Below are 27,936 nucleotides of genomic sequence, written 5' to 3' on the forward strand. Positions count from 1 at the left end.
TTTTACACTATGTTATTTGTGTTTATTAAAAAAAAAAAAAAAAAAAAAAACACTAATAAAAATCAATAATAATCATGGAACAAGGCATGCATAATGTTTTTCATCCATGTTATTCAAATTAAGAGCTATTCAAGGACAGCTTTAAAAAAAAAATCCATATATGGCATTTATATAAATTACATTTTGTCCATGTCATCGATTAATCGCTGTCCTTAATTCACTCTCCTGTGCCGTCTGTTCAAGGCAAGCTCTGTTTTCCTGCTCATCGAACAGCTTTAAACATCATGATCTTGAGTCCCCTTTAACCATCATGTTACTAGTCATTAGCAGTTAAATATAATAATAATAATCTGTGTTTGTGTGAAAGGCATGCTTCCCTCTCGCTCAGACAACTACGAGACACTTGTGGCCAGTAATGATATTCGCCATTACTCTGAGGTTTATTGCCGTGCCTGTCTTCAATTCCAAAACATATTAAAAAAGAAAAACAACTATTGGTCTACATCAGTTTACAGCAACTTTGGGAATGAGTTTCTGAATGTGGCAGTACAATTCTTTTAATTTTGGGGGGAAAACAAAAACGGATATGCAATGCAACGCGGCCACATCAGCGCAGACCGCGCATTAACACACGGTCACGACTTCATCTTAAAGCCCGAGGGACTGTGGCCTCACGACAGGAAATGACACACCGGAGAGAAGTCAAAGCATTTCCTGTCTGAAGCGTGCGACGTGACGCAAATGACTCAGAAGCCGTGTACGTTTCGATCGGCTCTTTCTGAAGCGGTGTCTTCAGTACACGCGTCGAATCATTTACAGATGTACAGAAAGAGACAAACGAAAAAAAAAAAAAAACCCCATCAAATTACAGAGTAAATAAAACTGTTGTGAATGCAAAGACTCATTGTTTGGAATTTACCACATGTGCAGAATCACTGCGAGTTTGTTGTTTTCGTAAGAAATAATGCGAGAAACAGTTGACGAACTGAACGATAACAGTCTGTCGGAGTCGAGTCGTTGTTGTGTTTTTCTGAGAGTGAAGGCGGGATGAGTGTGGTGCTGTTAGACGGCTCCGCTTCCTCTTCCTCTAATCGATGTACTGCGAGAGCCAGCGGAAACCCTCGCCGTAGCCCTGTCTCTTCAGCACGCTGCACATGAACACCTCCAGAGGTCTCGTGTTCAGCTCTTTGAGGGGAATGTTGCCCTGAAGAGACGAAACAACATCATCAGAGGCGAAACAACATCATTAGAGGCTCACGAAACCCTAAAACACAATTCTGAGACGTTAACAGATCTTGTATATGTGCCGGACATGCGTTTTGAAAGGCTGGACAGCATGTGTCTACATCGTTCGATTCTGGAGTTCAGCTTCCAACACAGACTGCTAGAAGGTTAGTCAGTTTTACCCCTACAGCTGCCAAACTTGGTACATATTAGAGGCTTCTGCATTGGGTCGAACCCTGAGAAATAAATATTCCCAAGGGCCATCTTCCTGTTTGCATTCGGACCGCCAGTAGGAACTCTGAAGTGATGCAAGAAGGGATGTCGTTTAAGTGCGGCATTCAACAACATCAACAGCTGGCGGACGGAGACGTGCCTGGACTTCAGCACTGGTCCATCTACCGCCGTTTTCCACTTAAAAATGGCAGGTGCCTGTGATTTGTATGACATGCATTTGGCCAATCAACGTGCACTTGCGTCACTGGTAGTTCCTATTAGTGGGAGCTAAAGGGTGTCGATCCTATAACCAAAACTGTTCCCAGTTCCTTTGGTATGAACACATCTAAAAAGCAGCTATTTCCACCAACAGTTATAGGAACTATCAAAACATTCCTCTGAATGGTGCAAAAGCCATTACATACATTTCTCTTTCAAACATTCATCAGAACCTCACTATGGGAAACAACGAGGTCTTACTAGGCGTACTAGAAACCTCCTGGCTGTTGTGTTGCAGCTGAACTCTGTAGCAGTAAACTCGGCCCTCCAGGAGACACTCATCCACTAGAGAATTAACACATTATGGAAATTCTTTTGTCCTCTAAGCAGCATGTTGTGGTGAGCCATTACGGCGACCGCTAGTTTGGGAAGCAGTCAAATGAAGCGGAAAGAAACCGCATCTGTGTGCGTGTGGGTCTAAAGAGTAGCAGAGGGGAGTTTTCAAGAGGATGTGTTTGGCGTGAAAAACTCGCTCCCCATGCATCCAGGCAGTGGCCTGAAAGCGCAGCAGCGTGTGAAGATAAAAACACACAAAATGACCCAAACCGCTAGATGGAGCTGCAATAAATCGGGGCTATCACTTGCAATTTGCTGTAAAAGCACCAATGTTCATCAGTGTGTTAGTGTCAGCAGCAGACGGGGAGTCAGCTCAGTTCTGGAGGAAGGAATAGCCTCTTTGAGCAATTCAGATTGTGCTCCTGGTACTCTGCCCTTCCCAAGAGAGGGAGAAGTGTCGGTCCCAAGTACAAGTTCAAAATACTCATGCTCAAAGCGCTACCTTACTTTATTCCTGCCAAAGACAGGTTCACGTCAGTCGATCTGAAAGAGGCCAAAAATCGTGTTCAGTGTGTGTGTTTTACCTTGCCCGTTGTCTGACCGTACAGTCCAAACATCTCACGCAGTCTCTCCTCACTAACGGCTTCAGGTTTGTCGATCTTGTTGCCGAGGATCAAGATGGGCACGTTTCCAATGGTTTCATCTGTCATTAATGCCTGTTATTTAAAAACACAAGTACAGTATGACATGAGACAGGAGATACTTGATGAATTGAGACACCTTCCACTTTTCATAAAATTTCCATGTTGAATAAAGGCTACGACAGGGAGTCTCCATCAGACCCAGCTTCTCTGTCCACATTCCACAATGGTTCATGCACCGTGCACGTGACGTAATTGTCGTCATCAGGAGTGTCTGCGCTCACCAGTGCAAATGTGAGGTGAATGTTGTGACAGCAATAGTTGACTACTTAGTACAAGTCACGTGGTGAACAAGCAGCCACTGCGCGCAAGACCAAGTGGAGCGTGGGAGAAGTAGTACACCTGGACCTGAACAAGCAGTGGTTTAATTTTGAATGCTTTACTTTACATTTTAAAATGGTTTCGTTTAAATTTTACCCCTCATTTAAATTTCCGTTTAAAGTTTCAATTTTTAACCCCTGGTTTTACATTTAATATTTTTATTCCATTACATTTCAATGTTTTGTTCAACTCGTTATTTTTAATTTTTAATTTCAGAAAATTTAAACCCTTTATGTTTTCAATTTTCATTCTATATTTTAATCCCTTTTCTAAATTTTCAATTGTAACCATGCGTTCACATCGCAGCCGCCGAGAGCGTCAAAGTGGCCAGAAGTCATTCATGTGAGCCGGCAGCGAGCTCCGGCAAGAAGCGGCGCGGCGCGTTTTGGACGGTGTGGGAGTCGGGAAGAATTGAAGTCAGGTCAACTTCATGGTAATGAGCTATGACGCGGTTCGGCGGCAACCAATCGGAATGTAGAAGTCCAGCCCTTGAGAGGATTCCAGAGAACGCAGTCCTGTAAAACTTTGGTTCCGTCCACATTAGTTCCCAAGCAAATGATGCGTGGACCAAGGTGTCTGAGATTGTTGATGTTCCTGGTGAGTTGCTGATTAACGTTACATATTTTCTTTAAATAAGCGGGAATTGCATATGCTAACTTCAGTGCCAGAGCATGCAACAGTGTCGCTGCTGAAAAAATATTTCCGACATATCGACACATATTGGATTAAACCAAATATACGTGCTGTAGAGAGCTGCGGCGAAAATTTTGACACTGATGGAGACAAGGTGTGTGTCACATATTTTAAAATAAAAGCAGTCACCTCTGCCTATTTCTTTTCTGCAAGTAAAAACAAGAGTGTTCTATACCTGGTCTCCTCTGCGGTATTGTCAATAGAGAAAAAAATAATGATAAATGTCATTAGGCTTAAATATATACAGACAGTGGCTGTATAGTTAATTGGTTTATTTCGTTAGCAAACGTGGTGTAGTGGAGGGTATACGCAGCTCTACGGCATATATCCATTTTATTAGTCGGCTTTGCGTACACCCACTTTGAAATCCCCTCTGATGCACATCATTCAGTAAGCTAGTGTCCTGCGTTAGCCAAAATCATGACAGTCCAGCACATCCAGTCATATGTGAATAAATCCAAATATTTGCTAAAAACACCCAGTAAAGACGCCGGGTTCCTTCGAAATATGTTTGAAGATTGAGCCTGATGCGCCTGCTCAGTCCTCCTCCACCCCAGATGCTGCCTGTTCATGTCAGGGATTGCGGAGAGTCACGTCCAGATGTCAGTAAGTTAAAAGCTTGCGTATATACATGTGTATAACTAATGCGCATACACTTCTCCAGGCACCACTAAACCACTGCATGTAACTACAATTAAATTCAATTTCTTACTTTCACTTTTTAAAAAAAAATCATGAGGTTAACTTACACCCTACTTGTGCTCAGTCTGCACAAGATCGACATGCTTGTTTGTTTTGCGGCCCCTTTAAATACAAGACCAAGTGTTCGATCGACGGGAACGTCAACGAATCTTTCTACAGTGTTGTTGGCAGGGTGGCCAGAGCGAATTTTGACGCTCTCGACGGCGGCGGTGTGAACGCACAATAACCCCCCCTTTTTTTTTTTGTATATGAATGTCATATTTTACATTTTAAAATGCTTTCGCTTAAAATTCAACCTCTTGGTTTCTGTTTCATATTTTTATTCCATTACATTTCAATGTTTTGTTAAATTTTAATCCCTCATTTTTAACATTTTCATTTTAAACTTAACCTCTTATTTTACATGTTAAGTTTTTACACGTGAAAGTCAACACTGGGCAGGATGAGGAATAACATATATATATATATATATATATATATAGAATAATTAGTTTTAAATTAAAATTGTTTTTTCCATTCGATTAATTTAAGTAATTGACAGTCTAATCCAGTGGTGTTCAGTCCCGAGTTTAGCTCCAGCACACCTGCCTGGAAGTTTCTAGTAAGTCTGAAGACCTCGATCAGCAGGTTCAGGTGTGTTTAATTAGGGTTGGAACTAGACGCTGCAGGACAGTGGCCATCCAAGAACAGGTTTGGACGTCCCTGGACTAACTGGCACATAAAGCTGAAATGTTTGAAAACAGTATGAAGCTCACGTCAAGTTCTGTTTTGGATTCTGCCAGTCTCAGGTGATCGGCGCAATCCACCAGGAAGACGATGCCGTTAATGGCTGGGAGGTAGTTCTTCCACACCCGTCGAGCTGTTCAGAACAACACAACACTGAGTACACGCGTCATCTGTGAACACGGACGGCAAAGTGTGGACGCATCTACTCACCCTGAGCGTGGCCACCCAGATCGAAAGTGGTGAAGGTCATGCCAGCAATCGTCAGCTCTTCTGAGGCTGTGAAGGACAGAACAGAAACAGACAGGAGTCAAATGAGTGTCTACAACCATGCGATTACTTCTGTCCACATTCAACCTCTCTAAAACAGACAATCAGGAAAGCTCACTGGAACCATGATTTCAATTCAAGCAGTTTCCTGAAATTTCGGACTTTTCTGCTTTCTAAGAAAAATGTTTTAACGTCAGAATCGTAAGATTTAAACTCAGAACAGTGAGATAAGAGTTACACTTTGCATGCTGGAAACAGGCTTTCACAGAATATGACATGAATATGGCCAACTTCAAATAGTGTAGTATATTTTAAAAAATGAGAATTTAAGGTCAGTCGCACGAGCGTATCCAGCTGAACCCTCGCTTTGCACGGACGGACCGTCGCACGTACAACAGACGCGTTTCAGGCTACAGATGCACTCGTGAGAAGACTCCGGTGAGAATCACGCTCTCGTGTGTTGGTGTGGTGAATGTACACTTACTGGGGTGTAAGGTTGGCACATGCTGACCCAGTCTGTCATCTTTAAGCATATGCAGTAGCGTCGTTTTGCCAGCATTGTCCAGACCGAGGAATACTAATTTGCCAGACTTCTTATACAGCCCTGAAACAGAATGATTTTCACCCAGTTATATGCACACTGTTCTACGGCACTTTTTTGATGGAATAACACCCTACAAAAGCACAACCGAACAAGTCAAGCCTGACAACAGCATCAGTTTTGTTCCATTCAATCACTTCTTTTTTCACCCAAATCAAGCAATCATGGTCTAAAACATTTAAGTTGTTGTGTGGCAGGTGCTTACAATGAAGTATCATTAACTATTACACAGTGGCAGTGCATTAATCAGCCTATTTCCCACTTCAGCACTCGCATCAGGTCAACTCGCGCTCTTTTCTCACTATTAGAGATCACACTGACGTCACTCCTTTCTTCACGCCTAGATTACTCCGGCGTGCTCACGGTGAGCGTGTAACACTTCTTCGCTCAGCTGTGAAGCCACGAAGGCCGACGCCCACAGCGCAAACGAGAGATACGATTGGTCGGACTCTGTCATTTCGTCAATGTGAATGAATTATATGAATATTCGGTGAATTCAGAATATTCCTGATAAGTCACTGTACCGTGTTTTGACAGTGTTTCAGAGCTCAGTATCAGTCTGGGCTGGACGAACAGGAAAAACGAGGCCAGCGAGAGCCTGAGACTGAACCTCTGCTGCGTGAGCGGCACATACAGGCTGCGATCGGCCTGTGATGAAACAGAAACTACAACAACATCTGCTTCATCTCTCCGCTGCTTAAATAAACTCTCACGTCAGCATGATATCCATGACTCCTGGTCTTTTATCTGTGCTGATGTGGGTTATCCCGTAGAAAGTCTTAAATTAAACAGCTATACCCTGTTTTTACTCAGAAATGACTTGTTCTTCTGCTGACATAACTGCGCGGGATGTTGGATAACGCCAACTAACAGTTTGAACAAATTCACATTCAACATTTTTTTTTTTTAAAACGTCCACTTTCCAAGATCCAAAAATCTTCTGAGGAATATCCTAACCCTAACCCAGTCACACACTACGGTTCTGCTGCTGAAAAGCCCGTTTCACGCAGAAATATTTCACATTACCCAAGTAAACTGTGTTGCAATCTAAAAATTCATGTTTTGTTTAACAGCGTTTGTTTGGAAAATGAACACGGAGAGGATGTTTATAATTACAGTTTGTCACATACAGTAAGAAGAGGCTCGTAAACTTACCCAGGAACTGCAGAACGCTACTGAAACCACTATAAATCCAATCAAATATGAAGGACATATCCAGGCCGTGGAATTTCTGAAAAGAAACGGAAGAATTATGAGATTCCACAGGACAAACTTCAGGTGTTTTGAATATGTACATGTATGTATGTATGTATGGAGGGTTTCTGCAGCTTTTATGACAGCAAATGAAGCTCTTTTAAAGCCAAATAAAACTTTAGAAATAAATGGATGGGAGCACAACACATCAAGTTCTCTGAATGTAAATGTCTAGAGAGCACAGGATGACTCATATTAGAAACAAATTTGAAAACACAACTTCTAATCGGTCTCCATTACTTTTTAATGCATTTCACTAAACTTATTTGTCTTGTTTTCTAGTCCAAATATCTTGAGTTTCTTAATTCAAGACACAGTTGCTTCAGAAGCGAAATGACAAGTTTTGTTTTCTATAAAACTGATATAAATTCAGTGAGCTTATGCTTAAAACAAGAACAAATATTACCAATGAATTCATAAAAACTCAATTCGAAGGGAAAAAAAACAGTTTTCATTCCCCATTGACAGATACATGTGCTTATTTTAAGCATAAACTCTTGGTTCAATTTTTATTCAATCTGTAAAACGTACAGGATGTTTAGATATTTCTATTGAAAAAAAAAAAAAAAAACTATTTGTGAACAGGTGAATTATGACTTTAAGAACCACAGAAACTCTGTTATAAAACGTAATCGCAGTTTGTGGTGCTCAGAACCGAAAGCCGCCGCTGTGATAATGTCACTGTGAGTATATCTGCTGTATCTGCCTGGGTGACTTTTTTTTTTATAAATATGTTGTAAACATGTTGTTCTGAAGATGTCACACGTATGTAAACATGACACCATGCATGTGATCAAGATATTACTGAATCTCACTGAGAATCACTCATATTCAAGTGTTTACATGATTTGTTTTTTGTTTTTTTTATTGATCAGATTATCTCAGGTCTACACTCCAACTGGATTTCACTCAGATCAAGCTCAAACAGATCGATTAAGGTGGTTTCTTGATCTGATTAAGCCATCAAACTGATTCCTAATGAATTATCTGGCCGTATGTAATGGTCTGTACGTGACCTATGATTATAATGTCATTTTTTATTGTATTTTAAAGAACTACACTTTGCCATAATGAAGATTAATAACTTCTATCTTCCAACCTGTTTCGTAATGCAATACCGTACAATAATAGTGCGATAAAACCTTCATCTGCTATCAGGACTGGAGCCTTCGATAGCAGCATATGTGTAAAGTTCACTCAAAATAAGCTGTTTTGAGGCAGACCATCTGCAGCAAACTAAATCAAAGCAGCGAAGAGTCACCAGGCGGGTCACAGGTGAATCAGTGTTCATATTCTGAGTGTTTCTGATCTTCATCACCATCACAGATGTGAATGAATGAGCGCTGGTGTTGCGCAACCCATCTGTCAGCAGCGCTGGAGTAAAGAGCAGCAGCGCTAAAGGTGAAGGACACGCGTGAGCTACACGTCAGCGATCAGATGCCAGCATGACGCGACATGAGCCGCTCTGACGTGACACACACACACACACACACACACACACACACACACCACTGACTGACTGACTACACAACTCAACCATGTCACGTTTTTCACCAAAACAAAGCTACAAACTGCTTTATAATCATTTTCATACTCGAATCTCAATCTCAGCTGAAAGATCACCCATGATATCAAGAGAGAAATGTTAGACTTTACAAACAAAACACCTCACAAACATCTTATATACCAACATAAGATAATGGCCATGCCTCATATGAACAGACTGCCACTTCATCAAAACCAACAATCAATCAATCAGACATTTGAATCACACACACACACACACACACACACACACACTCCTGCTGGCACTGAAAGCCTCCTAACATAAACCTGAATGATGAGAAATCAAACGTTCATTTAGAAGCACAAAATAAGCATGACTAAGTTATTTGTAATAATGCTGATGAGAGTGTAAACATGGAATATTTGTAACAGGAGCATCTATCTATTCTTTCAAAAGCACATTCAACACAATTCAGCGTGGGTTATCACCTTAGCATTCCTGTCAAATTTAACTCCTGTTAAACGTCCAACAGCTGGTTTGTTGGATGGGTTAGTTTTATTTCTGAACTACAACGCTTTCTTGAGCACCAATTAAAAAATGTGGTCACTTCATTAGAAGAGGAAGCCTCGTAAAATTCTCAAAAAGAAAGAAGTTTGGCATTTCATTAAGAAAAGTCCTAACTGCTTCACTGCTTATTAGTATTTGAAAAACATTTGTCTGTCAAATGAAAGTCATGTGACGTAACCACAAAAATGTTGGTCAACCAAACAGGATCCAGAAACAAACAGATCAACATGATGTCACAGAAAACAGCACGTGTTCAAGAGACGTGTATCGTTTGTGTTTTAGAGACGAGGCTGAGTGACCGATGACCTGACAACGACGATGATGATGATGATGATGATGATTTCTGGTTGAACTGTACCTTTAACACACGCTCTCCTCCGTGACACCATTACCTGTTGATCTGCTTGTTTCTGGATGCTGTTTGGTTCACCAACATTTTCTTGGTTGTGTCACATGCCTTTAGTTTGACACATACTAACAAGCCAGATTAGGGACGTTTCTTAAAGAAATAGGAAAGGTTTCAGTTGCTCCACTTAAAGTCTGTGCGACTAAAACTTAAATGTGTTCACAAAGGCGTCGTAAAAACAATCCATATTAATCAAATGGTTTAACCGAAGTCTTTTGAGGTCACACCATCACTTTATATGATGAACAGATTTAATTTAAGCTTTTATTTACATTCAAACATTGAGCACCACACCTAAATTCAACACACCATAAACAAAAATCATATTAATTTTGATGTCTGCATGAACAAAGCATCAAGGCTTTAGTGTAATGGGCTTTAAAAGTGGAATCAGTGACCTCTCAGGTTTCATTAAAACATAGACTTACAGATTTGGAGCGACATGAGGGCGAGTAATTGATGATCACGTTCCTTATTATTCATTTATCAATAAATAATTTGTGATATTTCTTACATGAAGTGACATTATAAATGACTAATTCGTAATAAATGCGTGTAGATGTACGTTAAGACTTGTTTATTTGATGGTTACACCACGAGTCATTAATTAAAAAGGTGAAAACAGCATTAAAGCGGTTTTTTTTTTCAAAATCCTATGAAAGCAACACGAATACAAAGATCACATTCTTAAGAACTTAGATTTTCATCGAATGTATTCTTAACGCTCTTATAAAACTGAGCTGACGGCAGTGCGACGCTGTAAGGGTTTATTTGGATCTGAGGGTTTATTTGTGCTCAGTGTCGGACTGTGAGAGCGAGTATGTACGTGTCACTGCTGATGCTAACTGAGCTACAGACTCCTGAACATCCGCACAGTGAAGAACACCTCCGCCGACACCTCCCGAACGGACCAACGGATCCGTTAACATACACTAACCATGCTGTCATTGTGGCGTGAAATGATTCGCGTTAATTAAACGAACTTCGGCGTTACACAACTGTGTCAGGCTAAAATCTCGCATTAGCTTTAGCATGAGCGGCCGGCAGAAGCGAAAACAGCTCACACGGCGGAGAAAAACACACAAACAAACACGCGAAGAGACAGAAACGTACCTCGAGTGTGTGTACAGATGAGGGCAGCTCCTTCCAACGCAGCTGAATGGCTGAATATTAGAGTAGAGTCGAGAGAAGACACTCAGCTCGCCGCTCACAGCCACGACACACAGCAATGGCGCCACTTCCGCTGTGTGTCACAATCGAAACCGTCCGGCGCCGAAACAGCCTGCATAAACAACAGCGCGACAGCACACGTTTACAGGCCCGAACAAACGGTGTTTGTTGAAATCTCACTTTTTTTTATTATTTGTACATGTGTAGTAAGTCATTATTGTGTCCATACGTATTATAGTTTGAACCAACGTAGTTTACGGGAAGTAAACTATATTTTTCTCTCGTGCCTTGAAAAGGAAATGCTTTACTTTTTAGTTTTTGCTCATTTTAATAATATTAATAACAACTTAAAGAAAAATCGAACAAAATATATACAGAGCTGAACACAGCAAACCAACTTCGTAGTAATAACCACATTAATCACATTAGGAAGACTGTTCAAAGTAGACAGGATAGCGTTCGTATTCTTTACATTTTTATATAATATTCAGGTCCTGACCTCAACTATAAACTGTTTAACTGAAGTCTTTCAGTGTATTTAACTGAATTAAATTTGCATTTTTACACTGTGTGCGTTTGTTTAAAAGTACTTATAATGTTCGTTTCTCTGGCTGTAATTGTTCCAAATCCATCCAAAAGCTGAAACTACAAGTCCAAACGAACCCTCTGCCCTGACTCGTGTTTCCAGTACGGGCGAAAGCGGCTTTCCACAGGAAATGCCACGTGTACCAAGTGCGCATGCGCGCTCTCCGTGCTCCCGCTTGACTTCCGCTGAGAGGAAGGCGCTGGTTTATCATCGTAACATTAGCCAGCAGCGCGTTGAGAGAATGGCCGGAGCCGCGGGCCTGTGAGAGACAGAGAGCGGCTCACACTGAATCAGACCGAGTCCCGGGCCGAGAGACGCTCGCTTATCGATCCGAGTGAAGCTGCGCGAGCTCCAGGATGTCCAGCAGCGGCTTCGCGTCACAGAACGGCGCAGGAGGCTCGTACGCGAACGGTGAGTAACCCCGCCGCGACGGTACGCGCTGAGGCGGCGCGCGTCACTCTGAAGCGGCGCGTGAGCGGCCGGACACACGCCAGCGCGGCGATTCGCGACGCTCCGGGCCCGAGAGTTTCTCCGGAGTTTGATCACGTCAGCGACGCGACGCGACCAGCCCGAATCATGTAGTGTGTCGCGTCGCTCGATGAAGGCCAAATCCTGTAATCTTCGAGTAAAGTTCACCAATAACGACTAGTCGCACGAGTTAACCCCCGCTTAGCTACTAGACTGGCCTCAAACCGATTAGTACCGCAGCTCTTACCAGAACTGTCGCTGCTGAACGGAGTTTTGGTCGGTTTGGGCGCTAGTTTCGATCGGGTGTTCGGCTGACGGATCGCTGTCGTGTCGTTCGCTGCGATGTGATTATCGATCAGTGCTGACTGACAGGTGATCTGAGGCGCGCAGACACTCTTTAAACGGACTGAAAGCGCGTTCATGTGAGATCAGTTTTGTTAATGGACACATGTCATGAAACACGTTTACTGAATAAAACTCACAGTGCGGGATCGTTCTCAAACGAACAAGTGAAAGTAAAAATGGATAAATATAAAGAATAGAAGCTTAACAGAAAGAGCTTGACCTTTCACATTCATATGCCACGTTTTTTAAATATCTGTTTAAAAGTCAATAGACTATAAATCAGATGCGCAGATAGTATGCTGCATGAATATGGTGTTTGTGGTTTAACTTTAACTGTACACTCCACACTGTGTTCATCATTTGGGTTTTCTCTAAAAGTGCAGATAATGTGTCGTTATCAGGCCTGAAATGTTGAATTATTATGATGTGAACAATGTTTGCACATCTCAATTTGAATGATACATATTTTTTTAGATTTACAAAAAAAGTGCCTGTACAAACATCTTCCACGCAGGCACAAAAACATTTGATTTCAAACGTTTATTTATTAGTGTTATGAATATATTTGATATTTTTAATAATTCATTTATTTTACTTGTTAAATTAAATTTATTTGAACTAAAAATGAAAATAAATCTTAAAGAGATCAAAATTATAGTGTTTTACTCCAAGCGTCCACCAGCATGTCAGACAGAAGTTACTCCGTTTAATCAAGTGCTTGGTTTAATAATAGTCTTTGCTTTTAAATGTGGTTAGATTCATACCTTTGTGTTGTTGCATTCACCATATTAATATTTTATGAATTTATAGTGGCAGCTGTGTGATTACCTGTCAGATCGCGGTATGGTCCGGGTTATTCTGATGTGTCGGTGCGGTGCTCTTCATCAGCTGACTGTACATTATTTAAGGCTGTTCCGCTCATTAGAATACACGTGCACAAACTCAACACACCGTGTCAGCGTGACAGGACGGCTGCGTTACAACAAGACTTTCACTGAAGCTGACCGCATCTGCAGAGCGCCGGGAGCAGTCCAGTGTGTCTGACGCCACGGGAGGGTGAAGACGGGCACTAAACACACCCGTCACACACGCCGACGCTCAGCGCAGGGACGATCTAACCGCTGATCTGTTCACCCAGCAGCCCAACTCCAGTACCGTACGCCGCACAGACCGTAAACACAGTGAACCCTAACACTGGCCTGTTTTTAATACTGGCATCACAAGAGCTTGAGCTTTCTGAGTCTGATTGTTCATTTATCCTCACTACTCTTTGTTTGGCCTGTAATCGGAGTTAATCTGATTAGAAGACTAGTGTATGCTGACCAGTTAAACCCATTGCGTTCTCTGTAGTTGGTCAGTGTTTGGTTTGTAACGGACTCTCGTGTGGTTGTTTTGTGCCGCAGGTCCGTCGCAGAACCCCGCTGGCGTTTACCCCTCTAATCAGGGCTTCATGGCACCGCCGCAGCCGGGCTACATGAACAACCTGCCGACCAAAGGCCCTCCGCCGCCATCCGGCCCGAGCCTCTACGGCGGCAGCCGTCACCAGCCTTCCCCCGTCGGCACGCCCGGCGCTCTGCCCGCGTCGCCCAACCACATGAGCGGCCTGTCCGGCCCGCCGCAGGGATCGGCCACCCCGCCGCCCGCCAACAGCTACTACCAGCACCCTCGTCAGCCCGGCTGGAGCGGCGTCACACCGCCGCCGCCTGTGGGGAACAACGCCAGCCCCGTCCCGCCAGCCATGTACCGCAGCGGCACCAGCACACCTCCCGTCTTCCAGAACGCTATGCAGCCGCCCGCACCCTCTGTGAACAACGCTGCTATGACCGGTACATCACTCTCTCACAGACACTCCTGGACGAAAGCATGGAATAATGAAGATTTGCTAATATTTCTGAAAGAACTTTTATTTGATCAAAAAATACATTAAAAACAGTGAAATATTATTAGAATTTAAAACAGCTGTTTTCTAAGTGAATATCTGTTATAATGTAATGCATTTCTGTGAAGCGCAGCTGAATTTTCAGCATCATTACTCCAGTCTTCAGTGTCACACAATCCTTCAGAATCATTCTAATATACTGATTTGCTGCTCAACAAACATTTCTGATTATTGTCAGCTACCATTCAAAAGTCTGGGGTGAGTAAGATTTAAAACAAAAAACTAATGGATACTCTTATTTACCAGGAATGCATTAAATCTATCAAAAGTGCCAGTAGAGGCATTTATAATGTTAGAAAATAATTCTGTCAAAAATGCTGTTCTTTTGAACTTTCTGTTCATGAAAAATAAAATGTGTGACAGTTTACACAAAAATATTGTGCAGCACAACTGTTTTCAACAGTGATAATAATCAGAAATGTTTGTTGAGCAGCAAATCAGTATATTAGAATGATTTCTGAAGGATCATGTGACACTGAAGACTGGAGTAATGATGCTGAAAATTCAGCTGCACATCACAGGAATCAGTTACAGTTAGTTAGGGTTAGGGGTTTCTTTTTGGGTCGGGGGGAATCAAATAAATGCAGCCTTGAGCAGAAGAGCCTTTTTTTGGAAACATTAAAACATGTTATCCTGATGTTTTCACTGATAGTTTTTGGCTTTAGTTTTGTGCTCAGGTTTGATTTGCTGCTGATTCATTCGGCTCGTTTTTACATCTGTGCCATTCAAAAGATAGAGTTAACGCAATACAGGATGACAACAATATAAAGTCTTGCTCAAGTTCAGTGAAATAAAGGCTGAGGAGTTTTAACCAGACAGCCGCACTGTGCAGTGCAGAATATGAATGAATAAACATTGCAAAACAACACTGCACAAATATAAAAGGTCCATTTAAAAAGCTTCCTTAAAGTGTTATTTTTGACAGCAATTACACAGATGATTGTTAATGGCAAAAATTAAACACAAATGAACAGTTTTTCACCAGATTTGGACAGCTGCATGACAGCTGCACACAGAAGCTTGAAGCTCAGCGTTCTGCCACAATCAAGACTTGCAATAATAATAATAGAAATAATAATACATAATTGCATTAGAGTGATATAATATTCAGATCGACTGGGTTCTAAATGATTAAAAGTTGTGAGACGCTGTCATGATTGAAAAGGACTAAAAAGAAATTAAAAAATGAGTTAAAGTTCCAGTGCAGTGCAGAAGAAACGGTGAGTGTTTTCACACATGCTCATTCAGTGAGACTTTTGCCTTCTTTAGTCTTGATATCAAAGCAGCAGCTGTGTGAGATGTTCAGGGTTTATCCAAATCATTCATCTGATGAAACACTGGGAGCAAATGCTCTGGACAGAGAAGTCTGTAAATGATAGGTTGTGAAGACATTCAGACGGCTTTTCTCATATATATACTGTATTCGTGCCAAATGAAACCCGTCTGTTCCGAGTCCGACTGAAGTCCATGCAGTGGGCGGATCTCTGGATCTCTGTGCTGGAAGGGAACGTTGGCCTCTGTTCACACACACAAACACAGATAGCAGCTCGTCAGCATTTATCTGCCCGCAAATTAACATTTCTAGCTTCACAAATGCTCTCTGGCGCTAGTTTATTTACGTGAGCATCCACACGTTATTCATGATAGAAATGCAACACTATTTATAGTTTGGCACAATGTTTTAACTTGGTGGCACTGATTCTGCTGTCATTATTGAATGAGCTCACAGTACCTGAGCTGCGTTGAGTATTTGTGTGTTCAGAAGTTCATTTTCATTCCCTGCTGAACTGTTTTAAACCAGATGGTGAAGCAAAAGCTGATTCAGTTGAATAACAGAAATAACGTTTGTTCATTATGGATTGTGATCATGATGTTCTTTGATGTTCATTGATGTTTCGGGCACTCATCTTCTGACGTGTTGTCTGTGTGACAGCTCCCCCCGCGCTGAATGTTATGGCTCCCCATCAGACGTACGGCCCTCCGCCCTCAGTCGGACCTCCTCCACCGGCCGCCGTGAGAGGGACGCCTCCTCCACCCGTCCCGCCGCCGCCGCTCGCCACGCACAGCGACGGTAAGAGAGCGTCAGCACCGTTTTCACACCGTGTTAGTGCAGTGAGAGGGATAGTTCACCCGAAAATTAAAGTCTTCAGAATCACATGGATTGTTTTTATGACGCCTTTATGACCTTCTTGGATCTTTTAAGTTTTGGTTACTGCACTTTCAGTCTCTTAGGTTTCATTAAAAACACCTTAATTTGTGTTTGAACGATGAACTAAAGTCTTAGGTGTTTGGAAAGACATGAGGGCGAGTAAATGATGATTTTTGGGTGAACTCTTTCGATAATGCTGCGCTCTCACGCCAGCTAATCTGGACCGGAGCTGTTCAGTGAAATAATAATAATAGTTTGAGTGAATTTGCTGCTGTAGATCTGGTCTGACGTGAGTCACTGCGCTGAAGGTGGATCCATCATCATCATCCTTTGTGTGTGACTATAAGTTCACTTAATTAAGATGAATTAAAAACCTCAATTTGACCTTAAGAACTAATTGCGCTTTTGATCGAAACGATTGCCTCATTTGCGTGTCGCACTCCGTTTGACTGATGATCGCGTGTGTTCGGACACGCTGGTTTGCAAAATGGAAATGCTTGCATTATATTGTAGTTATGACGTCGTGTAAAAACAACTCTGCTTCATTGAACATCAGAAGCCGTCTGTGTAAAGTGCCTGATCTGTCATTTGCAGAAGACTAACAGACCTTTCCGTCAATTTTCATTTTTTCTTTGGTTGGAAAAAAAAGGTTTTTAATGTGGCATGCAATTGTTGATGAGGAGTTTTTATGGATTTTCTCACTGAACCTGTTTTCTTTCCCCGTCCCACGCTGCACTGCTGTCAGACTGCGTTGTTGTTGTTGTGAACGGCAGCGTTCTGTCCTCACGCGTGTGACGTTTCCTGTCTGATGACTGACGGTGCTTGTGTTTCCATCACAGGAGTGTATCCCGCTCAGCCCGGACAGATGCACAGGCCGGTGGGCAGCTCTTACCCCTCACTACAGCCGGCCTATCAGAGTGTGCCCGGCGTGCAGACGACCCCTCAGATGCCCCCTCCTGCGCAGATGCAGACGCAGCCACAGCCGCAGCTGTACCCGCAGGTAACGTCTTACACAATTTGCACAGCCAAATTTAATTTATTTGTTTCACCAAAATAAAAGCTATTTTATTTCAGTAAGTTTTTTTATATATATAAATAGATAGATAGGTTTTTTAAATTATTATTATTAAATATATTTTTACAGTGTAATATCGTTGTTATAATTGATTTCCTATTTTGTTTAATATATATAATTACAAGAAAAGTCATGATGTCTGTATGTGTGAAGCAGAATTAAGCCGGTGTTTGTCTGTTCTCTTGCTCGTCCAGCCGTCGGCCGGCATGGCTCAGTTGAGTCCGTCGTTGGCGTCGTTAAGCCTGCAGTCTCAGACGCCAGAGGCGCTGCGGGTCGTCAACCTGCTGCAGGAGCGCAGCCTCCTTCCTGCGGGAGCCGTGACGCCGCCCACGCCGTGTCTGCCGCAGGACCTGCAGAAGCTCAACTGCAGCCCAGAGTCAGTCTCCTCTCTCTCTCATGCTCTTGCTGTAGGTTTTGTGCGGCTCGCTGATGGTTTGGTCTCGTCCGCAGGGTTTTCCGCTGTACTCTGACCAGCATCCCGCAGACGCAGTCTCTGCTGAACAAAGCGAAGCTTCCTCTCGGCCTCCTGCTGCACCCCTTTAAAGACCTCTCCGTGAGTCACGCGACCCGGCAGACACCCGATCTCGCCCGGCGTCGCTCAACACTGAAAGCGTTAGATCACCCAGAAATGAAAATTCATCATCATTTACTTCCCTCGAGCCGTTCTAAACCTGCATGACTGATTTTCTGCTGTGGAAGGAGAAATTCAACATGCGGAATTCACATTCAGTAACAGTGATCAGGAACTGAAACTATCCAGTTTTAAATGGCACGCAGGAGCACCGAAAACATCCTAAATGTCAAACGGCCAGACAGTAAAAAAAGAAAATAAATCACTTTTGCCAAATTGTGTTGTTCAGAAGTGGTTCAGCCTTTTAAAAATGGTAGTTTAAACATGAATCTTCAGCATTAATTGTGCTGTGTAAATGCGTCTAATGCAGGTTCAGATGCAGCTGCTGTGCTTCACTTATGCAGTGCACAGATGGACTTTGTTGATATTTGGCTAATAACTATAGAGTTTTTATTTTTGGGTGACCCGTTCCTTCAGTAATCCTGTCGCAGTCAGGACACCAGCGCTCATCTCAACACTAACATCCTCTGACACGCTGACGGAAATCATCTTAGAATTTATTAATGGATTCTCCTTCTTCCTCCTCAGCAACTGCCTGTGGTGACGTCCAGTAATATCGTTCGCTGTCGCTCCTGTCGGACGTACATCAACCCGTTCGTGACCTTCGTGGACGCTAGAAGATGGAAGTGCAATCTGTGTCACCGAGTCAATGATGGTGAGCGCAGGTTTCTGTATAGTTTAACTCCTGTGCGCTGCATTGTTTTGTCTGAATGATGTAAGTGAATGTTTGTGAATCCTGTAATCTCAGTTCCAGAGGAGTTCATGTATAATCCGGTCAGCAGATCGTATGGAGCGCCTCACAAAAGACCCGAGGTCCAGAACGCCACCATCGAGTTCATCGCCCCGTCAGAATACATGGTACGAGTTATTATGGTTTTTATTTATATTTTGCATTTTATAGTTTGTTTTCATTTTAATTGTGAAATTGGAGTCATTTCTTTGGTATGTTTTTGTCTTCTTTGATTAGCTTTTAGTGCTTAAATAAGTCGTATTCACAGTTTTATTTTTCTAATTGTTTTCATTGTAAAATTCTGTTGAAAGTTTAAAATTATAGTCATTTTCAGATTTTTTTTATTTTAGATGATTGTGTAAGTTTTTAGTAATTTATTTTTGTTTTACTTCATTTTAGTTTAATGTTTACGTTTTTAAATATATTTATGTGTAAAATGTTATTTCAGTTGCCTTTTAAGTAACTTTTCTCTTTTATTATTTGTTGAAGTTAGCTGTTATAACCCTGGTTCCATGTAGACACTGTCAGACACTTCTGTCATAGCATAATGTACAGATCTGTTAAATCACATACTGATATCAAGATTTCCACATATAGGGTGATAAGCCATGCAGCATGCGTCTATAAATGTGAAAGTACTACAGTGAAATGTCTGAAATGATGTGGGATGGCAAGAAGCCATGTTCTCTGAAGCTCATTTAATGTCAGTAAAGTGCGGCGTTTTGTCCGCAGCTGAGGCCGCCGCAGCCCGCCATGTACCTCTACGTCCTGGACGTGTCTCATAACGCGGTGGAGACGGGATATCTGGATGTCGTGTGTCAGTGTCTTCTGGACAACCTCGACTCGTAAGTGAGCGTCACCGATGAAGCTGCCGTCCCCTGCGTTTCAGTTCATTCATCAGTGTGTTTCGTGTGTCTTTGCGCTGAAGGCTTCCCGGAGACGCTCGGATGAAAATCGGCTTCATCACGTTCGACAGCACCATCCATTTCTACAACCTCCAAGAAGGGCTGTCACAGCCTCAGATGCTCATCGTGTCAGACATCGACGGTAAAGCGCATTCTCCCATCAGTACGTAACACGTGCAGTGAAATATCAGAAGTGAGCTGACTTTCAGCTTTTCTCCCCTCAGATGTGTTTTTACCGACGCCGGACAGTCTTTTGGTCAACCTGAACGAATGCAAAGAGGTGAGTGAGCGCGCAGCGCGACGCTGGTGTGTGGTTTGTCAGCCGCGACTCTGAACGCTCTGACCTCGCCGGTCTTGTCGTTGCAGCTGGTGCAGGATCTGCTTTCGAGTTTGCCGCAGATGTTCAGTAAGACGATGGAGACTCAGTCTGCTCTGGGTCCGGCGCTGCAGGCCGCCTTCAAGCTGCTGTCGCCCACCGGAGGACGCATTTCTGTCTTCCAGACGCAGCTGCCCACCGTGGGCATCGGCGCCCTCAAACCCAGAGAAGAGCCCAACCAGAAAGCCGCCGCCAAGGTTTACCACCAGATCAGTATATTGATGATTTGATTGATTGATTGATTGAGACATTTGCACTGGCAACAATGACACGTTTTGCTACATTTGAACAGATTGTTTTTATTAGGGCTGTCAGGTGATTAAAACTTCTAATTACATGATGTGCCAATTAATTAATTGAATTGTAAAATAATCACATGAACTTTGGCAGAGAAATTACCCCCTAAAACATCATTTAAAAGCATTGAATAGATGTTACAAAAAGTATCTTTAGAATTTTTTGTTTGTTTTTTTTAAATGCGTATTTAAATATTTGGATTTTGGGCTCATTTAACCACATTCTAATAGACTTTATCATAGTCAATAGTCCTGCATCATGTTCATCAGGAACTGTCGTCTGCATGTTATTTTTCTATAATTAATTGCACCAAATTGACATGTTAAGTCAAAAGCCCTTTTTTTAATTTTAGTAAGAGTTTATCAATTGCAACACTAGCCCCCAGTTTCACTAAAATGTAAGTCTGAGCTGTTTCAACTGAAAGAAACTCAGGAGCATTCATGTTTTTTTCCAAGCACGTTTATAAAAATTACTTAAATGTCCTAATTGAACTGGTTTGTCTAAGCCCTGTCTGTGAAACCAGGCCTAGATGTTAATAGGACATGTACAGGAATTTTGAGCTCTTGGAAAGCAAATATTCCAGTCTCTCTTGCAGAAATCAAACTGGCTTCATGTTTTGTGGTGGTTTTCCTCTGTAGGACGTCCAGCATCTCAGTCCTGCCACGGATTTCTATAAGAAACTGGCTCTGGACTGCTCCGGTCAGCATGTGGCGGTGGATCTGTTCCTGTTGAGCGCACAGTACTCCGATCTGTCATCTCTGGGTCAGTCACTCACTACTACACCTTTACTAAGTTAACTCATCGAGTGCTGTATAGTGAGGCTGCTTCAAGATCACTTCTGAGGGATATATATTGACACCTGACTGATGTTTGACGTATCGAAGATGCTAATTTTTCTCTGATGAAATTCTGACACCTGTAATATAAAGATCTCTTTGATGTACAACAGTAGAACAGATACTGACATAAAATGATCACTCTATATCTCCAATAATATGTTTTAGTAAGATGAGATTGAATTGATCCAAACATATAATGCAATGCCATCCAATGATGATTGAGAGATGAACAAATAAACGTTCCTCAAAAGATGTGAGATGTTTTGGAGGCATGGGACGATCTGAGGAACAGTGAAAGTAAAGCTTCTGGAAACAGACGTTCCTGATGATCCTGATGATCAGATTTTAGACTAAAATATGATTCATGGAGAATCAAGTAAAGCCGAGCTGCTTCAGTCCAGCAGGTGTTCATCTGGAAATACTAATAAAGTTATTCTGATGTTTACTTGATAAAAATCAGTCAAGAATTGACAGCAGAAACACACAGGAAGCACCAGCTGAATGTGGACATTTGTACAATTACGCTAAAAGGGCTTTTACTGGATAAAGGAACTAAACTATTAATCAGATGATGGAAGACATGGAGTAGATTGAGTGTGAAACACATTTAACAGGTTTAGAAATTTACATATCAAATATGATACAAGCAGCTTTATGGGGTTGAATCGTGTCAGCTGTGTGTCGTTTATTATTGATGTGATTCACGCAAATTCACACGAACCGTCTCATTAACGAGTTACCAGCAGACAGGTACAAATTCACAACCCAGCCTGTCCAAGTGACACATGAGGTTGGTTTGCAGAGAAGTTCATCTTTCTTCTGTAGATGCATGAAATATGTAGTAAATAAACCGATGTGGTCCAATCACTAAAAATTCACATGAATGCGTTTACGTTAGTGTAGTTTGTGTCTGTGAAACTCTAATGAACGAATCTTCGTCTCTTCCCGAAGGCTGCATATCCAGATATTCGGCGGGAAGCGTCTTTTTCTACCCCTCCTACCACAAACAGCACAACCCGTCTCAGACGGAGCGTCTCCAGAAAGATCTCAAGAGGTATCTGACGCGTAAGATCGGCTTCGAGGCCGTCATGAGGATTCGCTGCACTAAAGGTCAGTTGAGTGTCGTGTGGAGTCAGACTGAGAGTCCAGATCCGCTGCAGCGCTGATGATGATGTGGTGGTGGTTTTTTTTTTGTTGTTGTCATCTTCAGGCCTGTCCATACACACCTTCCACGGCAACTTCTTCGTGCGCTCCACCGATCTGCTGTCTCTGGCCAACGTGAATCCCGACGCCGGCTTCGCCGTGCAGATGTCCATCGACGAGAACCTGCTGGACCTGCAGGTGGTTTCCTTCCAGGCCGCGCTGCTCTACACGTCCAGCAAAGGTGCGGAGGCGTTCGTCGGGTCGTGTGATGTGGTGTCGCGTGACGCTGACTGTGATCTTGTGTGCTGTTGCAGGAGAGCGGAGGATCCGCGTGCACACGCTGTGTCTGCCGGTGGTCAATTCTCTGTCCGACATCTTCGCCGGAGCTGACGTTCAGGCCATCACCGCTCTTCTGGCCAGCATGGGTACGGCCTTCACCTCCTCACACACACACACACTACTGGATAATCTAGCAATAAATGAGTAGAATATGAAATAGACAGTAATGTAATGAAAATATCAAGCGTGGTGTTTGATGTTGTGTTGATGTGTTTTTGTGCCTGCTCCGGTTCAGCCGTGGATCGCTCCGTGACGGCCAGCCTGAGTGACGCTCGTGACGCTCTGATCAACGCGGCCATCGACTCGCTGGCGTCCTACCGCACGTCGGTGCTGAGCATCCAACAGCCCGGCCTGCTGACCCCCGCCTGCCTGCGTCTGTTCCCGCTCTACGTCCTGGCGCTGCTCAAACACGTACGTCGGCCGACCCGCACGTCGCGCGTCAGCGTCACGCTCTCGTAATGACACGTGCACTTCCTCTGCTTTCAGAAAGCCTTCCGGACGAGCGCCAGCACCCGGCTGGACGAGCGCGTGTTTGCCATGTGTCAGCTGAAATACCAGCCGCTGGCGTACCTCATGATGATGGTCCATCCGGGCCTGTATCGCGTCGACGACCTGACAGATGAGGTCAGTCCGTCATCAGTTCTCATCATTATCTCAGCCACTGCATGTCTGAAATTAACCCCGCAGTGGGAAACGGTACTTATACTCCTTCATGTTTTTCTTGTTTTGTTGTGTTGCTACTTTTTCCACATCATTCTACACTCCATACACCATAATGACAAAGCACAAAACAGGTCTGTAACAACTTTGCAAATTTATTAGAAATAAAAAAACTGAAATTGTTCCATTGCATAAGTATTCACACCCTTTTTAGCTCAGGAGCATTCATGTTGCTTTGTAGATGTTCTTACACTTTGAGTGGAGTTAACCTGTGGCAAATTCATTTGAGCGTGATTTGGAAAGGCACACACCTCTCAGAAAAGGTCTAACAGCTGAAAATGCGTATCAGAGCAAAAACCAGATATGGGGATAAGTTCAGAAAAAAATCTGCTGCATTGAAGGTTCACAGAAGCATGTAGTCTCCGTTATCCATAATGGAAGAAGTTTGGAACAGCTAGGACTCTTCCTAGAGCTCGCTTCCTGGACAAACTGAGCCACTGATGGAGAAGAGCTTTGGTTATACTGGTGACCAAGAAGCTGATGGTCACTTTAGTCGAGCTCCATAATCATATATGCGGATGGGAGAACCTTTACAGAAGGACAAACATCACTCCAACACTCCACTGATCTGAACTGAACTGACTAAGGACAAGAGCATCTTATAGTCAACTCTGTGAATATCCTTGAGTGGCCCAGACACAGCCTGAGCTTGAACCCAATCAGATATTTCTGGAGAAACCTGAAAATGTGCATCTGCCCCCATCCAACCTGACGGAGTTGGAGCGCTGAAGCGGTGAGGAGGAGAATGGCAGATAATTGCCAAATGCAGATGTGCAAAGATTGTCGCGTCATACCCAAAAAGACTTGGTGCTGTAAAGGTGCTTCAGTTGAGGACTGTGTTAAGGGTATGAATACTTGCGCGATGTACTTATTTCAGTGTTTTATTTTTAATAAATGTGCGAAGTCGTCACAAATCTGTTTTGTCATTATGGTGTATGGAGTGCAGATTGATGTGGAGGAAAAAAGTCATTTAAAGCAGTTTAACATAAGGCTGAAACAACAAAATGTGAAAAGAATGAAGGGGTATGAATACTTTCTCAAGGCGCTGTATGTGATGCTGAATAAGACCGACCAGAATCACATACGTGTTCTTCATATCAAATTAAGATCCACTGATTTGAGTCCAGTGTCTTTAAAACATTCAATTGTGCTGGTTTAAGTTCTGTTAGGACAGTATATTATTCAGAAAACACTTTCGGAGTTGACCCCGAGTCCTGAGTTTGTATCTAAGGCAAACGGTAAAGGAATGGTTGACCCTAAAATGAAAATGTGTTGTAAATGGCCATCTAAGATATAGATGAGTATGTGTTTGTTCATCAGATTTCTAGAAATGTGTCATTCCGTCACTGTCTCATCAAAGGATCCTCTGCAGTGAATGGGTACTGATCTGAGGTCTGTCTCTTGTTGTCTATCAGGGGGCTCTGAACATCAACGATCGCACGATTCCTCAGCCCAGAGCGCTTCAGCTGTCCGTGGAGAAGTTGAGCAGAGAAGCGGCGTTCCTCATGGACTGCGGCACAGTGAGTTCACACACACACACACACACACACACGAGTGTTTCACACACTTAATTTGTCGTTTGCTTTGATCAGTAATGAAAATAAAGCAGAATCTTGCTGGTTATCACAGCCACATGAGCACAGAACAACACAGCAGACACTGCTTTGAGCTGAAATATCTTACTTCTAAAATATCGAACCCTTCTGTGAATAAAACGAGAAGCGGCTTTGAGCCTAAACAAAGGAACGAGTTCAAATGAGATGAACATTTAAAGAATAATGTGCAGCACTCGTTACGCAGCTATTCACCGACATAATTACATGGACATGAAATATGAATTATTGTCTGACCGTTTCCACTCAGGTCATGTATCTCTGGATCGGAAGAAACTGCAGCCCCGTTTTCCTCACGCAGGTGCTGGGAGTGGAGAGTTACGCTGCCGTTCCTCTCAACATGGTAAACTCACTCTCACATACAGCATTACTCACCTACAGCACAGCGCTTTACAGAACAATGCAGCTTTTCTGCTGATACCTTTCTCTGCATGTCTTTATCACTTATGAATGTTTGCAAATACTGCTGGAATGATTAGTTTCTAGTTTTATTAGTGCTATTTATTGTAAATAAACGCTGTTTAATGTTGTTTCCATAACTGAGATCATATTGCAAAATATAATTTATCAGAGATGTTGTTTTTCCCTTAATAGCTTCAGTTTAACATGTCAGAGTAGTTGTGTGTTCATACGACTGATTTTTCAGATCAGAATCTGAGACTAATGAATCACAGCGATTGGATCGGCGTGTGACTGGTTAAGCTGATTAAAGTGAACAGAAGTGAATCCCGTGAGATGTTGGTGTGTAATCTGTTGTTTCTGCTGTCAGATTCAGCTTCCAGAGCTGGACACGGCCGAATCGGCGCGACTGCGAGCGTTCGTCGACTGGCTGAGAGAACGCCGGCCGTTCCACGCCATCCTGCACGTCATCAGGTCAGAATCACGCTCGCTTTGAGTTCAGAGATATGATGCAGGCACTGAGCGGATTGTCAGACTAGGGGTGTGCCATATTGACCAAAAAAAAAATAATTCCCATTCTTCTTCAATAATGAGAATTAATATTTTGCCAAGTGTTTTTGTGCTGGTTTAGGCCTGTCGTGGATGAATAAATACACTAAAACCGCCAGTAGGTGGCAGCAAATCCCTTTTATTCAGTCAAAATCGCTGATTTGTTTAGAAATTGAACCAGGTGACTTGAATCACTGACTTAAATGATTCATTCAAAAACAGATTCAGGAATGAAACTCCTCTGTGTTCTGAGACGCACAAATATTCTGCTCTGGCTTTGTTTGAAACTATTTTCATTGGTACAACAACAACAACAAAAAAAACCAGACAATATTGTGTTTAAAATTCTGCTCCGTAATAACTTTGTTTTGCTCACACACTAATATTCAAGAAAATGACCAACGCTCTTAATTGTGTGATTACACTTAACTATATCATATCTTACAGATATAGATATTTCTTTTTCATTACTTGATTTTTTTTTTCATTAAAACAATTACAATATTAACATAATGATAAATATTGCACACCCTTATACCTCATGATTTGTTTTGTTTTTTTTATGTAAGATATTCTGAAACCAGTTTTAATTGCTTTTGTGTAAGAGCTCTTGGTTTTTAAAAGATCTTTATTTGCGGTGCATCAGACTTGTGTGTTACTGATGATCCCGAGCTGTTTTGAGGTGTTTGTTCTGTCTGAATGACTGAAGGGACGGCGTATGAAGGTGTCTGACGCTCCTGTCTTGATTTCAGAGACGAGTCTCCGCTCAAGCCTGAGTTCATGCAGAACATGATCGAGGATCTGAGTGAATCGGCTCTGTCCTACTACGAGTTCCTGCTGCACCTGCAACAGCAGATCTCCAAGTGAGCCACGGCGGCGGGCCGGAGCGGTCAATAAAGTGGCGTCTGTGTCGCACTACGGCTGTGTGTGAGGAGTGATGCTTGCGTCTGACACGCGGGTGACGTCGCGTTCGCCCGCGTTTCTCGGCGCAGACCCTTTCTAATTTATTGCCTTTTACTAAAAAACACAAATGTAGGAAAATGGTTTCTTATGAATTTCTTACGACCTTTATAATTAGTGCGATTCAGAACGAGCGCTTTCTAATTCGTGCCGTTATTGTCACAGGTTCATCTGTCGGATCTTCAGGTCTGTCTGTGCTCTTCAGTCCTTGTTGTAATTTATGAGGAAGGCGACGCGGTCGAACTCGAAATCTGCCTTAAGCGGGACTCGTGCTAATGTTCGCTGAGAGGAAACGCTCCGTGAGACGTGACGTTTTACGCGGCAAATTCAGACCCTGTGATCTTCACACATTATAGAAACGTGTATATTGATAAACCTATATTCTATTCAAAAGATTAATTTTAGTAAGAACATTATTCAGATGATGCAAGATGATAAAATAAACTGCTTGGGACTTTATTATTATTATTATTTTTTTTTTCCATGAAGAGATTTTTAAGAACTGGCTAAATCTATGAAAGCTTTAGGTGAAGTGATCAGCGGCGGACATTAGAGAAGCTGACGGTGTGCTTAAAGCTTGATCTATAATCCAAATACAGAGATTCCTCTGCCGCTCGTAGAGTTTTATGTTAAATGGCAGGTTGTGAATGGAGATGAAGGCGAGAGAGAACAGTAATCTGAGCGGTCTTCAGTCTCGGTCCTGTTCGCAGATGTTTGTTCAATAATCCAATCCATCATGCAGAGGAATATTTTTTTATATTCAAGAAATCCTCTCGTTTTCTCTGCGGTTGTTCGGCTCATTTTAGCACACGATGACAACTGTGTTTTTGAGAAATGATTTGTAAATTCTCTGCAATTTTGTACATGTGAACTCTCTGAATGAATGAAGTCATTAAAGGGGAAGTCTCGTGTGAGCTCTCTTGAACCTCTCCAGCGTTTTCAGTGTTTTCATGTTCTCATTCGATG

At 42.6% G+C, this 27,936-nt stretch overlaps 2 protein-coding genes across 3 annotated transcripts; one reads left to right on the forward strand and one right to left on the reverse strand.

Annotated features, from left to right (window-relative positions):
* Positions 1-28: 28 nt before the first annotated feature.
* On the reverse strand, positions 29-12,338 carry sar1b (secretion associated, Ras related GTPase 1B). Of its 2 annotated transcripts, none has more exons than XM_051093062.1 (8): positions 12,209-12,338; positions 10,851-11,019; positions 7,159-7,234; positions 5,887-6,006; positions 5,346-5,411; positions 5,165-5,268; positions 2,577-2,708; positions 29-1,204 (listed from the first exon to the last, which is right to left on the reverse strand). In XM_051093062.1, the coding sequence occupies exons 3-8, from the start codon at positions 7,214-7,216 to the stop codon at positions 1,088-1,090; spliced, it is 597 nt and encodes a 198-aa protein (XP_050949019.1). In that variant the 5' UTR covers positions 7,217-7,234; positions 10,851-11,019; positions 12,209-12,338; the 3' UTR covers positions 29-1,087. The 2 variants fall into 2 exon arrangements, with proteins under 2 accessions (XP_050949019.1, XP_050949018.1); XM_051093061.1 differs by lacking the exon at positions 12,209-12,338 and adding an exon at positions 11,498-11,673.
* sec24a (SEC24 homolog A, COPII coat complex component) lies at positions 11,687-27,899 on the forward strand. The gene is made up of 22 exons (XM_051093050.1): positions 11,687-11,904; positions 13,710-14,132; positions 16,179-16,316; positions 17,234-17,394; positions 17,664-17,845; positions 17,920-18,022; positions 18,629-18,755; positions 18,849-18,958; positions 19,563-19,675; positions 19,759-19,877; positions 19,960-20,015; positions 20,102-20,308; positions 21,047-21,170; positions 22,199-22,357; positions 22,458-22,631; positions 22,705-22,815; positions 22,965-23,140; positions 23,216-23,353; positions 24,865-24,969; positions 25,313-25,405; positions 25,832-25,935; positions 26,763-27,899. Exons 1-22 carry the CDS (start codon positions 11,850-11,852, stop codon positions 26,875-26,877), a joined length of 3,093 nt encoding a protein of 1,030 aa, XP_050949007.1. The 5' UTR covers positions 11,687-11,849; the 3' UTR covers positions 26,878-27,899.
* The last annotated feature ends 37 nt before the right edge of the window (positions 27,900-27,936 follow it).

Source organism: Labeo rohita, chromosome 21 (genome assembly GCF_022985175.1).
Source record: "Labeo rohita strain BAU-BD-2019 chromosome 21, IGBB_LRoh.1.0, whole genome shotgun sequence".
Lineage (NCBI taxonomy): Eukaryota > Metazoa > Chordata > Actinopteri > Cypriniformes > Cyprinidae > Labeo > Labeo rohita.

What these genes read in the sequence shown, in the direction of transcription:
- sar1b (XM_051093062.1), bottom strand. Translation starts at nt 7,216, where the DNA reads ATGTCCTTCATATTTGATTGGATTTATAGTGGTTTCAGTAGCGTTCTG. An exon ending in TGTGCCAACCTTACACCCCA is followed by an intron (nt 5,412 to 5,886) that starts GTAAGTGTACAT and finishes TGTCCTTCACAG; the next exon opens with CCTCAGAAGAGCTGACGATT. An exon ending in TCTGGGTGGCCACGCTCAGG is followed by an intron (nt 5,269 to 5,345) that starts GTGAGTAGATGC and finishes TGTTCTGAACAG; the next exon opens with CTCGACGGGTGTGGAAGAAC.
- sec24a (XM_051093050.1), top strand. Translation starts at nt 11,850, where the DNA reads ATGTCCAGCAGCGGCTTCGCGTCACAGAACGGCGCAGGAGGCTCGTAC. An exon ending in GAGGATTCGCTGCACTAAAG is followed by an intron (nt 22,358 to 22,457) that starts GTCAGTTGAGTG and finishes TGTCATCTTCAG; the next exon opens with GCCTGTCCATACACACCTTC. An exon ending in CTGCCGTTCCTCTCAACATG is followed by an intron (nt 25,406 to 25,831) that starts GTAAACTCACTC and finishes TTCTGCTGTCAG; the next exon opens with ATTCAGCTTCCAGAGCTGGA.